The sequence below is a fragment of the Mobula hypostoma genome, chromosome 18 (genome assembly GCF_963921235.1).
Source record: "Mobula hypostoma chromosome 18, sMobHyp1.1, whole genome shotgun sequence".
Lineage (NCBI taxonomy): Eukaryota > Metazoa > Chordata > Chondrichthyes > Myliobatiformes > Myliobatidae > Mobula > Mobula hypostoma.
Window position 1 is genome coordinate 53,443,686 of NC_086114.1, and position 19,644 is coordinate 53,463,329.

The 19,644-nt window shown below is 40.1% G+C and overlaps 1 protein-coding gene across 4 annotated transcripts in view; it reads right to left on the reverse strand.

The window, feature by feature from the left end:
- LOC134358542 (casein kinase I-like) overlaps window positions 1–19,644 on the reverse strand; it is a 191,898-nt gene that overhangs the window by 17,219 nt on the left and 155,035 nt on the right. For 3 of the 4 annotated variants that reach the window (XR_010020892.1, XR_010020893.1, XM_063070882.1), the window contains exons 10-12: window positions 10,036–10,134; window positions 8,636–8,746; window positions 5,644–5,750 (exon numbers count right to left, since the gene is read on the reverse strand). Coding sequence is in view for 2 of the 4 variants with exons in the window: in XM_063070882.1 (XP_062926952.1) it covers window positions 5,644–5,750; window positions 8,636–8,746; window positions 10,036–10,134 (317 nt within the window). In the remaining 2 variants the exon portion in view is untranslated. The remainder of the gene's footprint in view (window positions 1–5,643; window positions 5,751–8,635; window positions 8,747–10,035; window positions 10,135–19,644) is intronic. The other variant, XM_063070883.1, reaches the window with a different exon arrangement.

The window sequence follows — 19,644 nt, forward strand, 5'->3', positions numbered from 1 at the left end:
TTGGCAGCGCATTCCATGCATCAACCACTGTGTAAAAATCTTACTTCAGAGACATCCCCCTGTACTTTCTTCAAATGTTAAAATTATGCCCTCCTGAGTGTGGTGTAACCAGAGGTTTCTATATATCTCAGTGCTTGAACTCAATCCACTGACTAATGAAGGGCTACACACCATACACCTTCTAAACAACTTTGAGGGATCTGTGGACATGGACCTCAAGATCCCTCTGTTCCTCCACACTGCTAAGAATCCTGTCATTAATCCTTTATTTGACCTTCCAAAGGGACTCACTTTACACATTTCCAGACTGAACTTCACCTGCCACTTCTCAGCCCAGCTCTGCATCCCATCAATGTTCCATTGTAACCTACAACCACCAGCCTTTGTGTCATCTGCAAACTTACTAACTCAGTTTTCCTCATCCAAGCCATTTATAAAAATTACACAGAGCATTGGTCACAGTTGTTCACAATTCTGTTCACTTAGCTATGAGAAGAATGTCATTAAGCTGGAAAGGGCACAAAAAAGATTCAGGACAGGAGGGCTAGAGTTATAAGGAGAAACTGAATAGGAGGTCAAGGTTTGACCTTGGAGGCGTATAAAACCTTGAGGGAAGTATATATTGTGGATGGTCAGTCTTTTCCTGTTGAACTGGAAGGAAATTAATCCTCCAACTACATTCCAATGGTTTTCTCAAACCATATTAAGTTTAAATTTAGAAAAAAATTAGAAGTGATACTTTTGACCCTTCGGTTAAATTTGAAGATACCTGGAAACCTTTTATACAACATTTTCATATGACGTAATCTGACCTTTCGGAATCTTTTTTCTAAAATTATATGATGAGAGGAGCAGAGTTAGCGACATTATGGATCATGTCTGATACAAGTTGTTGGTCTAGTCCTGTTTTGCCTTTTTTTTGGTTTTTTTTTCTCTTTTTCTTTTGGGGTTTTTTTTGTTTATATATATATATATTTTTCTTTTTATTTCCTTGTTAATGTTTAATCTCATTATGAGTTTGCAAGTCTTTTATTTCTATGTTACTTAAAATTCATTTTATATATGCTGATGAACATTTTTCCAATCTCTTTGTACCAACTTTGTTATTGAGTTTATAATTTTGAAAAATTAATAAAAAGATTTAAGAAGAAAGAAAGTCTTTTCCCCCAGGGTAGAAGAACCTAAAACTAGAGGTTTAAATGGAGAGGGGAATGACTTATAAGGGACCTGAGAGGAAACAAAGGGTTGCTGCTATAAAGGACAAGCTACCAGAAGGTGGTGTAGAGGCATGTGCAGTTACAATGTTTAAAAGGCATTCAGACAGGTATACTGATAAGAAAGGCTTTGAGGTATACTGTATGGGCCAAGGGACCCGTTTCTGTCATAGGTCCATGACTTTCAGAAGCTCCAGTGTAGAGAAAAGAATCCATTGCTGTGGGTGTGCTGGCTCCTTTGTCATAGACTAAAATGGATTCAGTGAGAGCCATCCCTTAGAGCATGTATTGATTTAAGAGGATCAGATATATCACAGTTACAGTGCTACAGAGCCTTGAAATATGCTCCTAAGTAAAGCAAACTATGTTTACATATGACAGTGGTGCGAGAATTTCACTCTATTCCTTTTCAGGTAATTAAATGATTTCTAAATCAATCAACACAGCACTAATCCTCTTCTGTTTGTAAGCTTTTCTCCCATCTGGTCCTAACACCCACACCCCCCACCCCACCCCCAGCCTTAGTACTAATTATCCCTTACTCGTTCAACTGACCTGTCCCCCGCTACTGAGGGATGGATATAAAGTCCATTCATTGCCAAGGACCAGTCTGGGCAGTTACCAGAGAGCATCAAGGATTACTCAAACTTTTCTTGCCAGCATTTTAGTCCTTCACATGGTGTATGATTATTTTTGCTCCATAATACTACCAAGCACATCAGTACTTCAAAACTTGAAGCCAGTTTTTAAAGATTGCAGCAGCTTTACTGTAATATACAAATCACTTCTACTTCTAAAATAATCGCTTGTTACAAATGGACTTCAGTACTGGACAACAGTTCATAAACCCAAGCATATTGCTCAAGCACATAAAATCCTACACACAGAAACGGGTGAAGTATTTGTTCTCTAAAAGGCATTTTTACAGAACAAAACTATTAACTATGGAAAAGGAAAAAAATAAAGCAGATATTCTAGCAAGCAAGCAGATCAAAACCTACAATTCCAACACAAGATTTACTTGTAAATCTGTTAGACTCCAGGTGTTCAAAGTCAAGCATGACTTCTGCGTGAAATTAAAGTCATGGTCCAATAATTTGTTTCACGATTAGAGACTTGATGACAAAGTAAGTGGGAACAGCTGGCAGAACGTTCCCCACACAAAATCCAAAACAATGTTGAAATGCAGAGGAGATGCAAATCAGAATCCTCACACAACCATGGCTAATCTTAAAAAATGCAGTCTGAAGGCTTTATAATCTTTACTGCATTCTCTTCTGATTCTTAACCATATGCTATTTGAGAGCAATAGCGACTAAAAGCACTCTGGGGGCACTTCTATGATCATGAGATTCAACAGAACAATTTTAAGTTTTATTTTCATGAGTAAAGAGCTGTCATGGCTACATCTTTTCTCTCAAGGACCTGGCTACCAGAAACTTACTTTGGAATAGTTTGAGAGATTGAAAGATGAATCAGGATCTGGGCAAAATCTAACCTTTTACACAAAAAAAAAACTGCTTTATCTCAAAAGATTGTGTCTACTAAAATCTGAATTCTCAATGTCAAATGATGGACTTCCCTTCTGTAGTTGATGCAGGCTAAACTATAAATTTAAAAGGACAGGTCAATGAACCTGATCAGTTACATGGTGATTGGGCCCTAAAGGCTGAGACTGCAATCACCAAGTGGATTGGTTATAACCTTTCTGCTTATATCATTCTAGCCTGGTCTGCTCCCTCTTTCCCTGACCAACGCGAGGGACTCACCACATGTTGAGAACTTTGATGCAGCTACAGAGTTTAAAGAGAAAAGACAACAGATTAATCAGAGGAGAAAGCCCTGCTGTTAGGCTCATCATGCACATGAGTGACAAGGGGGAGGGGGGTTGTGGCGGTGAAAGGATGAAGTAGCCGTGGGGCAAGAGGGCTGAGGAGGAGAGCAGGGAATAAATAGCCAGGTGGAATGAAGGAAGCAAACAGCAAGATAAGGAAGGGAAGCACAGGGATTTAACTAAACAAAATCCCCGAACACAAAAGAAACATGAAATGTCGCCCAACTCCGGAAATGAATGAAGCTGATCGCATGACTTGACTGCACTGACATTCATGGCAGAGGCCATTTTGATTAAGTGGCTATACTCTGATTTCTCCTTCAATTGCTTTACCCATTCCTGGTACTCAAGTGAGAGTGTCAACAAATTAGATTTTTTTTTAATTCAATTTTTCATTTCCCTCCCGAACATTCCTGACAGGATGATAAATGAAATATTTCCTATTTAACTGTCAAGTTTTCACCAGCATAAAGTACAAGAATTCAAAAAGTCCTTCCAGTAGTGTACACTCTGCAAATAAACTTTATCCCAGCAAATCATCTGATCCAGAGGCCCTTAATCTGAATTGTGCTCAAAGACTTGCTCTTCCTTTGGCTGTGCCAAGGCTAATCTTCTGAATATGGAAAGTAAGCAACTTGGCTATTAATCCAGCATACATTGGCATTAGAAACCGAAGCACAAAAAGATTCACATGTAGCTGTCCAATTACATTTTATAAGCTCAGAGCTCCTCTAACTAGAGATCACCAGGTATCAGAATCCCAGAGAACCTGAGTGGGATGCTTTCTAATTGCAAATTAAAAACACAAAATAAACTGCAGATGCTGGAAATCTGAAATAAAAATATTTGCCGGAAACTATTGGCAGATCAGGGAGCATTTGTGAAACAGGAAGCAAGGTTAATGCTTCAGGCCAAAGCCTGTTCGTCAGAATTGGCAACTTGAAACATTAACTCCCTTTACATAGATGGTGCCAAACCTGCTGAGTGTTTCCAGTATTTTCCATTTTAACAGTTTCCCCCAAATTTGTAACTACTTTCTTGAGTGTAAAATGGCGTTGTCATGATAACCTCCTGTACTTTGCTATGCTGTCCATCCTTTTATTTTACTGCAGAATTTCTTTGATATGGTAAAATATGTACAGCTCTAAAACACTCACTGGTCAAACTCCAGTCATATCCCCCGACAGCTGGGAACTGAGTAGGAGAACAGGAAAGAGGGTACTGCTGAAGTATAGAACAAAACAGCTTAAAATGCAGATAGTCAAAGGTAAACATGATCTGATAAGGAGCAATCATGTCAAAAAGGGCAATTGTAGTGTAGACAATACAATTTCCTTCAAGGTACAAATATATCTAGAAAGTTCCAATTATACTTGGATGAAAGCATATCAGGAGAAAATGATGGAAATGCAGGAATAATTAACCCTTTCACTGGCACACACCAACATTTATACATTGTTTCTTGTCCCCATACACAACGATAGGCAATAATTGAATAATGTTTTTTGCTGATTAAGTCAAATACGATCTAGTAGATTACTGCAAGTGACTCAATTTTTTTGAACTCTCATTTAATGTCAGTAAAATGGATAGTTTCAAGTGCCAACACATCAACCGAGCTCTATCAACTGCAAAATGAGCACCCAGCTGAATTGACCATTTTATCATGCAGACTCTGATTTTGTGAGAGATGTTCTGAGTGGAGAAGATCGAGGAGTGTTCTACATAGCCAATGAAAAGTCAAGACATAGTAGGGGCAACACCTGGAAAGTGGGAGGAGTTTAAGAGAGACATTGTTAAGGGCAAGGGTGGTGAAGTGTGTTAGTATTGAATCTATGTTCTAGGGGGAAAAACAAGTACCCTAGGCCTTCCTGATGGGGCAAGGAAGTGTATATGGACTGGATGTCCATGGTGAAGACAGCAGAGAAAGAGATGGGGACTGTTTACAGAGTAGATTTGGAACCTTTGGAGATGCTCTTTCTTACTCAGCAGCTTAAGGCAGTCCTTTTAGACTCCTTAAACTGCTGCAGTTAATTCTGCCAGAATATTTTTTGATAAAAATTAAGACGTTAGGAAGCCTGAGATAAGTTTTCAATGTTAAGGTGACAGAACCTTTAGTTACTCTAATCTCTATATTCAATTCAGATTTCCTGGATTGACATCCACAACTTCCAGTCTGGGCATGCACTAGTTCAAACACTAGTTGAAAAATACGATTCAATCAGAAAAGCACAATATGAGACAGTGAAAGGGTTAAGAGGAGTATGGAATACTGCTGTTCCATCCACAAGAATTACAACTGCCGTGCATGTAGTCAGCCAGATACATTGAGGGTGAATGCGCCACACTTTCAAGATCAACCACAAAAATTTGCATCATGAGTGATAACATGTAAAATTTTCAAATTTCTTATGAACAATTGAACCTGCCCGAGGACAAAAAAAATTCTGCTCAATGATGACTCTTGTGTCTATTCGGAGTTCTGTTCAATAGTCTATATAGATATTAATACTGTAACTACTAAGAGGTAATGAACTGTGCAAGGTGGAGCATTCACCAAACACAAGGGCACGCAATGCTTCAGGGGGCACATACTTGGTATCTTCTGAAGGTTCCACCTCTGGCTGAGTTGCAATTGGTGCACTGGAATGTGCCACTGTTGGATCATCGATGTTAAGCTCGCCATTGGTTGAGCTAACCACCTGTCAAGATGGATTGGTATAAATACATATCGTTACAGATCACAGCGTTCACAGTGGAAGAGTAACAGTACTATTTTATACTGTTATGTCCTAATTTTTCTTCTCCACCATTCTTCCTTCTCTTTTATTACCCACTACCCTGCACCACTACTTACATCTCATTCTATCAATTTCAAGATGATACTCAAGTGGAGTCCTAAATCTAGATATCGTTGCTAGACTCCAGTCGAAAGGCAATTGCCAATTTTTCAGCATAGAAACAGTAGAAAATTAACACTTTCCTGAAGGTAACATGCTGATAGACTAAGTAGAATAGATTGCCAGTAATTGTAATGTGGAAATGCTTCTGAGAAGAGAACTTGCATGAGTGGATTTTTGCCATTGTGGAAATGTTGTTCCTCCCCACTGTTCCCCCAGTAGAAGAAAGGGATCTTGACCCATCATACCCCCACCTTTCAAAGCAAGAGAATTTCAAGTTATATTCAATTCCAATACTAACATAAAATTCAAAACGCTCTAATCTAGTTGCTTTAAAAATTAATTCATAATATTATATCCTTTTTGGGGCACAAAATTCATTTTGGTAAGGAATTTGTTTTCACTGCTGTTATCCATAATAACGGGTAAGCAATGTCAATATTGGATCCACAGCTGAAATTTGGGAATCTACTGTTTTCCCTTTTAAGAGGGGAAAGAAAAAGCTAACTTCCAACAAGTCATTAATTAATTTCTGCACTTTACTAGTGAAACACAAGGAAGGTCACTGTTACGTGCATGTGTGGTATACCATAACATACACATTATGTCCATTGCATATGATCAGCTTGGCTCATCAACCTGATGCAGGCTGGAAACTAAGCTCACACTTGCGTGGGAACATTGCTCAGCTGCAGATACCACCTGCCTCCTGTCAGAGCAATGTAAATGATATGGCACATTTTCAAACTAGCACTGGCCCTGCTGATCTTAATCTTAACCAACATTTAGAGGAACAGATTTCTGTCATCATGGGTGCTTTACTTTGTGAAATGTTGCCACTGCTTTTCCTTATTACAATCCTATATTTCCTTATTACTATATTTTGAAAATACTTAATGGCTATGAAGCCCTTTAGCATGATCCAAGCATGCACATGTCAGAGTATAAATGTAGGTTCTTTAACATGAATATTCCAAAAAGAACTCCATTTAGGGTTTCTTCTTACATTAAGATCAAGATGAATAAAAAAAAACTCTTAAAGCAAATGAAGATGGTCTCAAGAGGATATCTACTGTCAGAACAAAATAAAATGCCTAACACGGTAGAGAATTCTAAGTATTAAATTTAGGTAGATCCCCAGATCCACTTTACAATAACCACCCTTACGCAGGTTATTATCTTGTTTTTGGGTAATGAGAACTGTCCAGGGACATCTTTATAAAAACGGTTAAATGTTGTTCCTTTAACTATGATCTTGTTAATTGTTTATCAGCCCCTCATCCTCCCAAAAGGTATGGGAGTTGGCTTATTGTGTGGTATTCATAAGATCCTACCGAAATTATGTTCTGAAAATCTAACAGCAGGGTGCCGGTAAAGTGCAGGCACGATGAGAACGAAGTGCTTGAACATTTAAGCAGACCAGTGATTCAAAATTACTCTGCTGCTCTCTGTGGAGAATTTCTCTTACTTTCAGCACGTCTTGGAAGAGTGAATTTCCATAAACTGAATTTCCACCTTAATTCTAACAACCTGGCAGAACTCAAGTCTTTTTTATTTAGAGAATGTATAATTTTAGATCTCACTTGAGTTTTGAAAAAAGAAGCAAGGCAGAGCAGTGATTTTGATGCATCAGCATTGAACAATAGACCAATATGTAATTGATTTGTGCCACATTAAGCAGTTAAGCGTTAGGGTTGTTAGCAAATTGCACATTTCAGGATAAACTTACCTTCAAGCAGTTAGGTAATTTCTACCTTGCACTTTATACCTTTCCTTTTAAAGGACTGATCCCTCTTTACCAGATCCTCCTCCTCCTCCCCTTACTACTTCATATATTCTCTCACGGTGTCTACAGTTGCTTCACTTGCAGAAGTCGGCTGTCACTTCAGATTCTGAAGATCATGGGTTCAAGTTCCAGCTTGAAGAACCAAGTCTTGGCTGGCACTGGTCAGAGGTTCTGTCTTTTTGGTGAGATGCTAAACTGAAGCCCCGTCTCCCTCCTCAAGTTAATATAAAGAGATACCCTGGCACAATTACAAAACTGACCATCAAGTTATCCTGGTGTCCTGGAAACTCCTCATCCTTCAACTAGCATCAGTAAAGCAGACTATTTGAGTTATGATCTTGCACTTCATTGTTTACCCACACTGCACTTTCTCTGTAACTGTTAACACTTTATTCTGTTTAAATTCTTTTGACCTTGTTCGACAATACACTGTGTAATGATTTGATCTGTATGAACAGCATGCAAGACCTCACAATCTACCTCGTCATGGCCTTGCACCTTACTGTTTGCCTACATGACACTTTCTCTGTAACTAACTTATTCTACATTCTCTTATTGTTTTCCCCTGTAATGCACTGATGGGATGAAATGATCTGTATGGACAGCATTCAAAACAAACTTTTTCACTCTACCTTGACACGTGACCATAATAAACCAACTTTTCAATGTAGAGCACCTCAAAAAGGATGCATTGCTCTGTTCACACAGTAGACAGAGAGAACAAGACTACTTTTGTGTACAGCTTGGAATTACGACCTTTGGAAGGTCTGCCCCTCACGCTCCTCACCACAAACATGCAGCATAAGCTTAGGACAATCCTATATTATTGCACTGGGAGCACAAAACACCAAATATTAGATTTACCCTGAACGACAAATCTCCACGCGAGAATATTTTATACCTGGACAGAGCCCCCGTGTCTGTCAGACGCCAGCTGTGAGGTCAGGTAGGAAGGATTTTGCTGCCGATTAGGCTGAATTTCCCATGCTCCTCTGCGATCAGCGGCTCCTGTCTACTCATTGGTTATAACAGAGGGGGAGGATGACAAATGGGGGTCCATGCAGCACAGCAGGCCCAAGCAAAGCAATGAAACAAAAAAGTTAGTCATTAGTGATTAGTAAAACTGGTTAGCAAAGCATGACTGGTGTACTCCTTAGGTATGCCATAACACAGGATCGCCATTGTATCTTCGAAAGGAAACCAAAAGGAATCTGCTTTCAACAAAATATTAAGTGAATACAGGGATGACATTCTTCTAGATCGTCAATCCCCAAAAATAGAAAGGGAAGCTGAAAGGATGGTGGTGGCGCCGGTGAACCCCATGGGGAATTGACCCCGTTCCCAAATCCAAGGCTGACAAAATGTCATACTATTTCCATCAAAAAGTGTACAAGTAGCATCAGTAATGCTGGAAAAGCATCAGACCTGCCAGCAGAACAGATATTCCACGAGTCTAGTTGGCAAAGCGGATGACAAAAAGACTGCCTGGCTGATGCCAAAGGAGGTGTACAATGAAACAAAAATCAGAGAGAAGGCAGATGCTTCAAACTTAGAGCCAATTGCAGTGCATTCCAGATACCTGTGATCACCAACATACCTAATAATACACCATAGCAACTTAATCTGTTTGTACATATACTTGTGAATTTTTGCACTGATTGAAAAGCCACTGCTGTTCCATTCTAGATCATTGACAAAGCCGAGGTTTGCTTTTGTGGATTTCACCTGCACTAGAATGGTGAAGAGATCAGCCACTCCAATTCCCTGGAGAAGCACTCCACTCACATTGTCAAGAAATCGCTTTAAATGGGTGAATCAGTGTACATGATCCGAATGCACATAGTAGGGGGAACAACTGCTGCCAGCTACATATTGAAACCATGCCTGATCTCCTTGGGATAACACCACCCTGATGCCAAAGGCCTGAAATTAGACTAACTCACTCAACCCATTTTCCTGCCCCTGGTCATCACTCGCTAAGGAAAGCTGGGAGCAGCCTTAGATCCAAGGATTTTGCGGGAAAAATCGAAAGGCAAAGGAGGGTATGGTCCAAGGGATTGCAGTAGTTCATTTTTTAATTACTTACATGGGGATTTCTTAATCAAAACAGCCCTCCTCCCTTTCATAAAGAGTCTTGACGTTAGGAATATAGAAGACATCTTCAAAACAGTTACTTCATGTAATCAGTATACAAAGTAAATCCAAGTACTCATTAGACAGGCAGTAGCCAAAAAAGTAATGATCCTCTGAATAAAAGATTAAAACGCAAAGGTGAAAAACACGTGCCAGTCTGGTACTGACCTGGTTTCGAAGTGGCTGCTGCAGTGTAGCTTTCTCCCGGTGTGCGTGGCTTTCTCTGCTCATTCCATGCTCTGTGTGACTGGATCCGACCGGTGTGGGCTGTGGATCGAACACAGACACAACCGTGATTTCTTCCACTCGTGCATAGCGCATAAAAACCTCCTTTGAGTAGATGCGATCACTAATTTACATGCTGAAAATGACTGGGCTCTTAATTACCTCACTCACCCTCACTGTGACTGGGTCATTTCTGAAGGACAGACCAAAAGCTAGCAGAGGAAATCTTAAGAGCTTCCATTTGTGTTCCAGAGGCAGACGTGACATTAATTGTGAACAAAATTTCTTCAGAATATTTTTCTCCTCTTTGCATCTTCTCCAGATGCTCCATTTGTTAGTTGCTGCATGCCATCATTCTCTTTCTCACTTGCTCTCATTTTTCGTATTTGAATCTACGCCAGCTCTCAGAGAAATCCTACTTCCTTAGTTCCCTCCAGCCCACTCTCTCTCACACCTGCCAACTTCTCCCAGCTCTCCCATCTGGGGCAATTTACAGCATGGCTTATCAATGCAGGAGTAAGCCCAGCGATACTACCAGCTGCTCCACTACATAATTTCCTCTCTCCTCCCTTCCCATCTTGTGTTCTCTTCACCATTCCTGCTTTTTTCACAAATGGATTTACAGTAAAACTTAATTGTCTTAAAGGGAAAAATCAAAGATTATAATCATAGACCTGAACATTCACCAGTATCCGTATGCACACAGCTTCCTGCTCTATCTTAGGAGGCCAACTAAAATCTATTTTATATGATAGAGCTCAATTAATTCAAATACATCTGGGGATTATACTCCATTTACTTTATTTCAGAGAATTTTGATCATTTTTGTCAAACTATTTTAAGAAATTCTTAATCCAAAAGGAGACTGGAACTCATTTTTCTGAACAAACCATAAAATCTATGCATTTGAAAGCCACAGAGGTGAGAATTTTTGGCCGTATTGATATTAAGGAAAAATACATCCATAAACCCTGTAACATACTGAGAAACAAAGCAGGTGGCAGTACAGGTATCTTTTTACAATCTCCAGTGCTTCATCATAGAAGACAGACCTGCCATTTAAAACTGGTGGTGACATGACAGAAGTTCAATGAAAGCTTTGAAATTTATGAGATGAAGTCTTATTCTGTATGTGTCATCACGCTGCACCATTTTACAACCAGAACTGTAAATGAAGATGATAAATCCGAGATCGAAACATCACAGAATTTCCTACTGGAGGCTGCTTTCAAAGGCCAACTTTTAAGCATCATGCTTCCGTTCTTATGAACTGCAATAATCAATTCAACTTTTATTTTTGCTGGGGTGTAGACTAGAAATCTAAATCAAAAATTGGAAATACTGGAAATGCTCAGATCAGACAGAATCATCTTGTTCCAAAGCGATGACTGATTTCCACCACCTCCACCCCACTCACACTACCTACTAACGTTGGCTGACTTGCTCAGTACTTCTATTACTGCTATTTGATTACTCGATTATTCGATTTGGCACATTATTGCCTGTTCATGAGCTGCACTGTTCTGCATTCTATTCTGTTTTTATTTCAGAGGTTTTACTGCCTGTTTCAGGCATCCAAAACAGGACCCAAGTGCAACCCAGGAATAATACGCTCACAGCTCTGCAACATAAGGGGATGGATCTTCTGTTGACAAGTTTGCCGTCCGCCACGTTTGGACAACACTGCTTCGTTCAGTGTTGCCCAGAGTAGTTTGCCATGGGAGACTGGCTGCACTCAGAGCAGCTTTGACGACTGTTAAAGCCCTGCTGCTTGTTAAAGTGGCAATGAAATTGATAGCCTGAGCGGAGGTCACTTTAAAAATTACAATTACTTTTAAGGAAATTATAATCAAAATTCAAAATAAATTTATTATCAAAGTACATATATGTCACTATATACTATGAGACTTATTTTCTTGTGGGCATTCACAGTAAATAGAAAGAAACAATAGAATCAATAAAAAACGCACAAATAAACAATATGGAAAAAATCAAACTGAAAATACAAAAACAAAATATAAAAATGATAATAAATAAGAAATAAATATTGAGAACACGAGTTGTAGAGTCCTTAGAAGAGAGTCCGCAGATTGTGGAATTAGTTCAATATTGGGGTGATTAAGTTATCCCTTCTGGTTCAAGAGCCTGATGGTTGAGGTGTAATAACTGAACCTGGTGGTGTGGGACTTGAGGCTCCTGCATCTTCTGCCTGATTGCAGCAGTGCGAAGAGAGCATGGCCTGGATGGTGGGGGTTCTTGATAATGAATGCTGCTTTCTTGCAACAGCGCTCCTTGCAAATGTGCTCAATAATGTGCTCCTTTACCTGTAATGGACTGGGCCATGTCCACTAGTTTTTGTAGGTTTTTCCATTCAAAGGAATTGGTGTTCCATACCAGACCATGATGCAACTAGTCAGTATACTCTTCATCACACATCTATAGAAGTCTGACAAAGTTCTAGATAACCCACTGCTGATTGAATCTTGGCAAACTTCTAACAAACACGGACCATGATGCAAGTAGTCAGTATACTCTTCATCACACATCTATAGAAGTCTGACAAAGTTCTAGATAACCCACTGCTGATTGAATCTTGGCAAACTTCTAACAAAGTTGAGGCACTGCCATGCCTTCTTTGTAATGGCACTTGCATGCTGGACTCAGGACAGATAGTCTGGAATGATAACACCGAGGACACTCTCCACCTCTGATCTCCTGATGAGGACTGACTTATGGACTTCAGGTTTCCTCCACCTGGAGTCAATAATCAGCTCCCGGTCTTGCTGATGTTGAGTAAGAGGCTGTTGTGGCACCACTCAGCCAGATTCTCAATCTCCCTCCTTCCTACATATAGATTCATCACAACCTTTCATTCGGCCCATAACAGAGATGTAATTGTAAACTTAAATAAAATAGTATGGAAACACTCATGAATACTTAAGGACAGCTTCTGCCCCACTGTTATCAGACCCGTGAATGGACTACACTTGTGGTAAAAGATGAACTCGAGTTCCCAGACTACCTCGTCATGATCCTTATACTTGTCTACCTGTGTGATGGACATTTATTTTCCAGAACCTGAGAGGCTTATTGTTGACCCCAGCTTTCCAGCACAGTGGCATGACCTTTCCAAAAGTTCAGAGTTCTTTTTTGACAAACAAACTTCTCACCAATATTCCTGCTCAGCTTTGCATTGTAAGCAATGAGGTTATGCTAACTGGCCTACATCAAACCAGACAACTCTGGCTAAGCTCATTGCACCATTCTGACCAAGTTCAAGGATGCATTCAGACCAGACTGATCTTGTCACAGGTATAGTTGATCGATCAATAGTTGGTATACTTGTGTTTTCAGAGAGCAAACCATCAAAGCATTAATTTTGGGTGTCTGAGATCTTTGTCCCCAGAAGCTTTTAGACCAGGGGTTCCTAACCTGGGGTCCATGGACTCTTTGGTTAATGGTAAGGGTCCACAGCATAAAAAAGATTAGGCATAAAAGATTGGGAACCCTTTTTTTTTAGACCATCTATGTGAATTACTTTGTCCCAGTAGTTATCTGACAAACAACACATGCAGATAATGTCAACTCCTAGGAAAACAGTATAAATCTTTCCCTCTCTTGATGGTGAAGGAGAGTTTGCTGCTAATTCTAAATTCAGGGAGCTCAAAATAAAAAGCAATGCTTCAGACTGACGGTAACAGCGGAAATTGTGACGATTGTCTCCCGTTACTGTGGAAGGAGCCATACGTGTCTCCCTTGTTAGTGAGAGAGAGCCTGAGGGAATATTGAATTGTTGGAATGAATAGTTAGTTTTTGATGTACTGTTGATCATGGTCTCTCCCTGGGGGTTTTGCTGCTGCTTGCGTGGTGGGTGGTGGGTATGCTGATGCTTTATGCTAGTATAAGTGGGGGAGGGGAGGGTTGATGCTGCTGCTTGTGCATGGGAGGGGGCAGGGGGCTTTGGGGTTCCTATGTTTTTTCTGTCATTTATTCTTTGGGGGTTTCTTCTGTTTTGAGGATATCTGCAGGGAGTGAGAATTTCAGGCTGTATATTGTATACATTCTCTGATATTAAATGGAACTATTGAATTAAATGTTAAAAACTATTGAAGATAGTTAGGAATGACAAAGAGAATAACAGAAAGATAATAGGGTGACAGAAAGAAGAAATAGAATTTATTCCTCAACCTTCGGTTTCTATGACAGATGACACGTTCATCTGTACCACATGGTATGTTCTTTTAGATTGTAAGAATTGTACCTGTGTTTGAAAATCCTTTGTAGTTTATAAATCTTTTGCAATTCAGAAATCCTTTGTAAATCAGAAACACTCTAGTTTTAAATGCGTGGTAAGAACTACTTATCTAAAATTAAATGTGCACCATTAAAAATAAAATAGACTGTTTAGACTACTTAGTTAGCTGGAAGTATCTCCTCCTTGGTAGGGAGAGGGGTAAGCAATGGGTATTGGCAACTAGACCTTGCCGCAGAGTCTAGACAGAGAAGTAAGCTAATGTTAGAAGTTAAAATTCAAGTTTAATTGTCATTCAACATACATGGATACACGAAACAGTGTTCCTCCAGGGCCAAGGTGCCAAACAGTATCAGCAGGATACAGCACATATAATTACGATAGTAGAAAACACACAGTCAAGAAAAGAATTATAGCTCAAGTCCCTGAGTGGCATGGCTTGTAGACTGATGGTACGTCAGATGTTGTCCTTGTCCAGCTTGTCTTCCACCAAGCGAACACTGAAGGGAGCACTGACAGGAGGGGCCAACCCAAACCCAGTACGGATCCCAGCGCACCAACAGAGGCCTCTGCTCCTCCCACACTCCTTTCCTGTGCGACTGCAATGGGCATTATTGCGGCATGAGGGCCTGGTCCATACAGCAACTGAGGCAAAGCAGATCCCTCGCCGCTGGTCTTACCAATGAACCAGATTTGCAGCATTCTACATTATCAATGCCCACCAGGGTCTTGCAATCACAATAAAAACATCCAAAATCATCATCTTCACCATTTGATAGACCTTGCACTGACTCCACATAACGGTACATGATATCCAAGCAACTACACGGTACACAACAAGCCCAACTCCGTTGCTAACAAGCAACTCACAGATGGGGCAGACCAGCAGTACTTGATGTTCTTAATATCCAGCAGGGTCTTGCGATTGTAAAAAAACGAGATAAAGGACCAACAATTACACCTTTGGTTGAACCTGCAGTGGTCCAGAGAGGAAGTTGATGCAGTATAACCTCCTAAGTGAAAGTACCCATCGATACTTCTATTGGACCACAATCCTGACTGAGAGTTACAGAACCTGGGCCTCTGTACCCCCCTCTGCAATTGGATCCTCAGCTTCCTAACCGGAAGACCACAATCTGTGCGGATTGGTGATAACATATCCTCCTCGCTGATGATCAGCACTGGCACACCTCAGGGGTGTGTGCTTAGCCCACTGCTCTACTCCCTCTATACCCATGAATGTGTGGTTAGGCATAGCTCAAATCACATCTATAAATTTAGTGATGATACAACCATTGTTGGTAGAATGAATCTCAGGTGGTGTCGAGAGGGTGTACAGGAATGAGATATGCCAATTAGTGGAGTGATGTCACAGCAACAACCTTGCAATCAATGTCAGTAAGACGAAAGAGCTGATTGTGAACTTCAGGAAGGGTAAGACGAAGGAACACACACCAATCCTTATAGAGGGATCAGAAGTGGAGAGAGTGAGCAGCTTCAAGTTCCTGGGTGCCAAGATCTCTGAGGATCTAACCTGGTCCCAACACTTCGATGAAGTTATAAAGAAGGCACGACAGCGACTATACTTCATTAGGAGTTTTAAGAGATTTGGTATGTCAAAAAATACACTCAAAAACTTCTATAGATGTACCGTGGAGAGCATTCTGACAGGCTGCATCACTGCCTGGAAAGGGGAGGCTACTGCAAAGGACTGAAAGAAGCTGCAGAATTTAGTCGGCTCCTTCTTGGGTACTAGCCGACAAAGTACCCAAGACATCTTCAAGGAGAAGTGTCTCAGAAAGGCAGCATCCATTATTAAGGACCTCCAGCACCCTTTTCTCAATGTTACCAACAGGTAGGAGGTAGAGAAGCCTGAAGGCACACACTCAGCGATTCAGGAACAGCTTTTTCCCCTCTGCCATTCGATTTCTAAATGGACATTGAACCCTCGAACACTACCTCACTTTTTAAAATATATATTAGTTTTGGTTTTTGCACAATTTTTAACCTATTCAATATACATATACTGTAATTGATTGATTTATTATTATATAATTTTTTTTCTTCTATATTGCATTGAACTGCTGCTAAGTTAACAAATTTCACGACACATGCCGGTGATAATAAACCTGATTCTGATCGGCTTAAAATCTCCGTTTGGATTTATGGCTTTGCAGACAGTGGATCTAATTACCATCACACCTGCAGTGCACTGTCTCTGTAACTATGGCATTATATTCTTCATTGTTTTCTTTTTACAACTTCAATATTATTATGTTTGAAACGATCTGCCTAGATTGCATGCAATCAAAAGCTTTTCACTGTATCTTGGTACAGGATGTGACAACAATAAACCAAGACTATAAAAAAATCAATACCAATAAAAAGATTACAAAGTTAAGTCAAATATAAAGGTCCATAGGCCAGGTGGCCGAGTTCTGGAGACGGATCTGACAGCTCACGAGCAGGGAAGTCTGTACAAGTTCCTGCTGCCTTGTTGAACTCCACAGAGAGCTCACCAGCACCACCCAGAGTGGAAGATGCTGCTGCCAGCTTAGGCCTGTGCCAGCACAGGACAAAAAGGTTTCCCTGGAGAAACATAGGCAAGTCCTGGCAGAAGGATGGTGGCCCGGGAGGAGAGCCCCAAATTAAATGTATGTGTTTTAGAAAAAGGCAGGATCACAAAAAAATTGTATGTTTGGAACCATAAATAGGTGGTTGGCAATAATTCCAAGAAAAAAGCTACTTTAGCTTGTGATTGCAATCATTTGATCTTGTTGGAACAAATGCCCCATTTCCATTCTGCAAGTTCTACATGATCCAACATTAACGTTGCACTCAAATGAATTGCTACAAACTGTAATATTCCTCCACCATCCCTCTTCATTGGAAGAGCTCTAACTTGCACTAAATGCCTCTCAGTTAAGTTAGGAACCTGCTGTATTAATTACGGAGACTTAAACCATATCTCCCACCATCTCACAGCAAGTGAACGAGCATTCATCCTCCATCTCATGCATGCAAATATATTTGTTGATCCAATCGAGGCTGCAGAGTATGAAATAATCAAATGCTTCAAACCACTGCCACTTGAACAACTCTGCATTTCCAAAATGAACTAGAGCTTAAAAATCTCAGCATCTGCAAAATAACTACCTTCTCTTCATTCCTTCTGAATCAGTAAGTATGTTGAATATTCTGATTTGCTTCTTTTTGATGTTAGCAATAGATTAATATCAAAGGCACCAACTGTGCCAATTATAAACATCCGGTCCCAGTCAGATTTCAATTATTAAAAACACGTGCTGCCTTCAATCCAGCCTTAATTTGCAGTCTTAAGCTGCTAATTCTAAACCTATTCAAAGTTTAATTAAATTATGTACAAGTTGTTTATGTTGTTGAGTTTGGGATTGATACAAACTTTACTGAAAAGCTCTAGCACCTAATACTAATGCTGTAGAATGGCTGGAGGCTTAATAGCAAATGTTATATTCAGGAGTGCCCCAAATAAAGTAGCTTTACAGAGGTTTTTTTTTAGCCTACCTTAAAGTATGCATGTGTGGCAGGTGTGTGCACATAAGCACATCCTTCGATAGAAGTATAAGGAACAGTAAACCATCTAACACAGTATTAGCCTGCTCAGTCTGCACTCTCCCCATTCAGTGCCCAATACTTTGCAATTTTTGCATGTTAAAATGGCACTTGCTTATTCTAGCATGTCATCCAGCCATTTTATAAAGCCTGACTGTACATCTGACACTAAGGATTATGAACAGTAGAGTGGATACGTTACTGGGTTAGTAATTCCAAGCTCAAAAACCAAACACTGCAGCTGGGGAATTTAAACTTAGTCACCTAAATTAATCTGGACTTAAGCAAGCATTAGTAATGGTGATATTCACCAAAACATCCTTTAGGGAGGAAAATCTGCCGTACAAATCTGCTAATGCATAGCTCCAGAACCACAAATGTTATTGACTCTTGTGTGCCCTCAGATGACGCACCATCAAAAAAAATTAATTAACTAAAGCTTTCACAGACACTCAAAATCCCTGCAATTTTCTTTGACTTAAATTGTCCAGGTCTCATCAATTTCTTTTCCTTTCAGCTCCACAACTCTTGTCATTCATTCTACACAGTCATACAGCTGGAGCAGTCAATCAGACATCATACATACATAGATATAACTACGTTGAAAGGATTCCGACTCCAAATGAAAACCGATTGATGTCCTTTTCACTTTTCTCCTCAACAAGTCAAATCCCACATGACCTACCCCACTGCCTTCCTTCCCATCATCGACTTCCACGTGGGGATAAACCCAACTTTCACCTGAAACTATCCTTCCACCATCAGTACCAGCCCTGACTGAGCCAATACTCACTGCTATTGCCAGGTGATCATTCCAATGCTCTCCTAGTTTGGTTATCAACTTCTGCTATTCAAAAGAAAGCTTGCCTAAACATCTCCTACTCTCTCATGCCATCCCATGCCTACTATGTTCCTACCTTCAGAAGTGCCCATGTAAATCAGAAAAATTTCTGTGAAATTGTCATTGATCTAATGTCCCAATTTCATGCAGCTTCTTGCCCTAACGTTGACTTACCTGCCTGGCGCTTCAATACAATCCTGTTCTCTGGAATCTTCAGCTTTTCAATCCCTATTCCCCTTCTTAATATTTTGTTTCCATCAAAATAAATTACCTTTTTGCATAATTTTTAATCTACTTAAATAGTTTTGGTTGGGTATCTTATTATTTCACAAATTTGATACCACATTTTAACTTAGTTTCATTTTATGAACATAATTCCATTGTTTTTCAAGATAACAAACTTTAGTCAATAGAATAATTGTAGTGATCGTTTCTGTATATAAAGGTTTAGACTATTTCCAGCTCAGCAGACTGCCTGTGTCTGCATCAGATGAAATAGAGCCACCCAGCCTAATCCTGTCTTCTACCACTAGTTCTGCAGCCTTGAAGGTCACAGTATTTCCAATACACATTCAAATGTTCTTTATATAAAGTCAAGTCATACAAGCAAGGGAACAAGCCCTTCCAATTCCACCACCAGACACATATTCCTCTCCACTCCCCTTTCAGCATTTGTAGGGATCATTCTCTTCACAACCCTCTTGTCTGCTCTTCCACCCCTTCTGTCACTCCCCGGTGTTTGGCACTTTTGCGTGCTACTGTAGGCAATGCAACATTTGCCCTTTGACCGCTTTCTTTCTCACCATCCAGTGACCCAAACAATCTCTCAAGGTGAAGCTGTGATAAACTTGAACTTTGTAAAATTCTG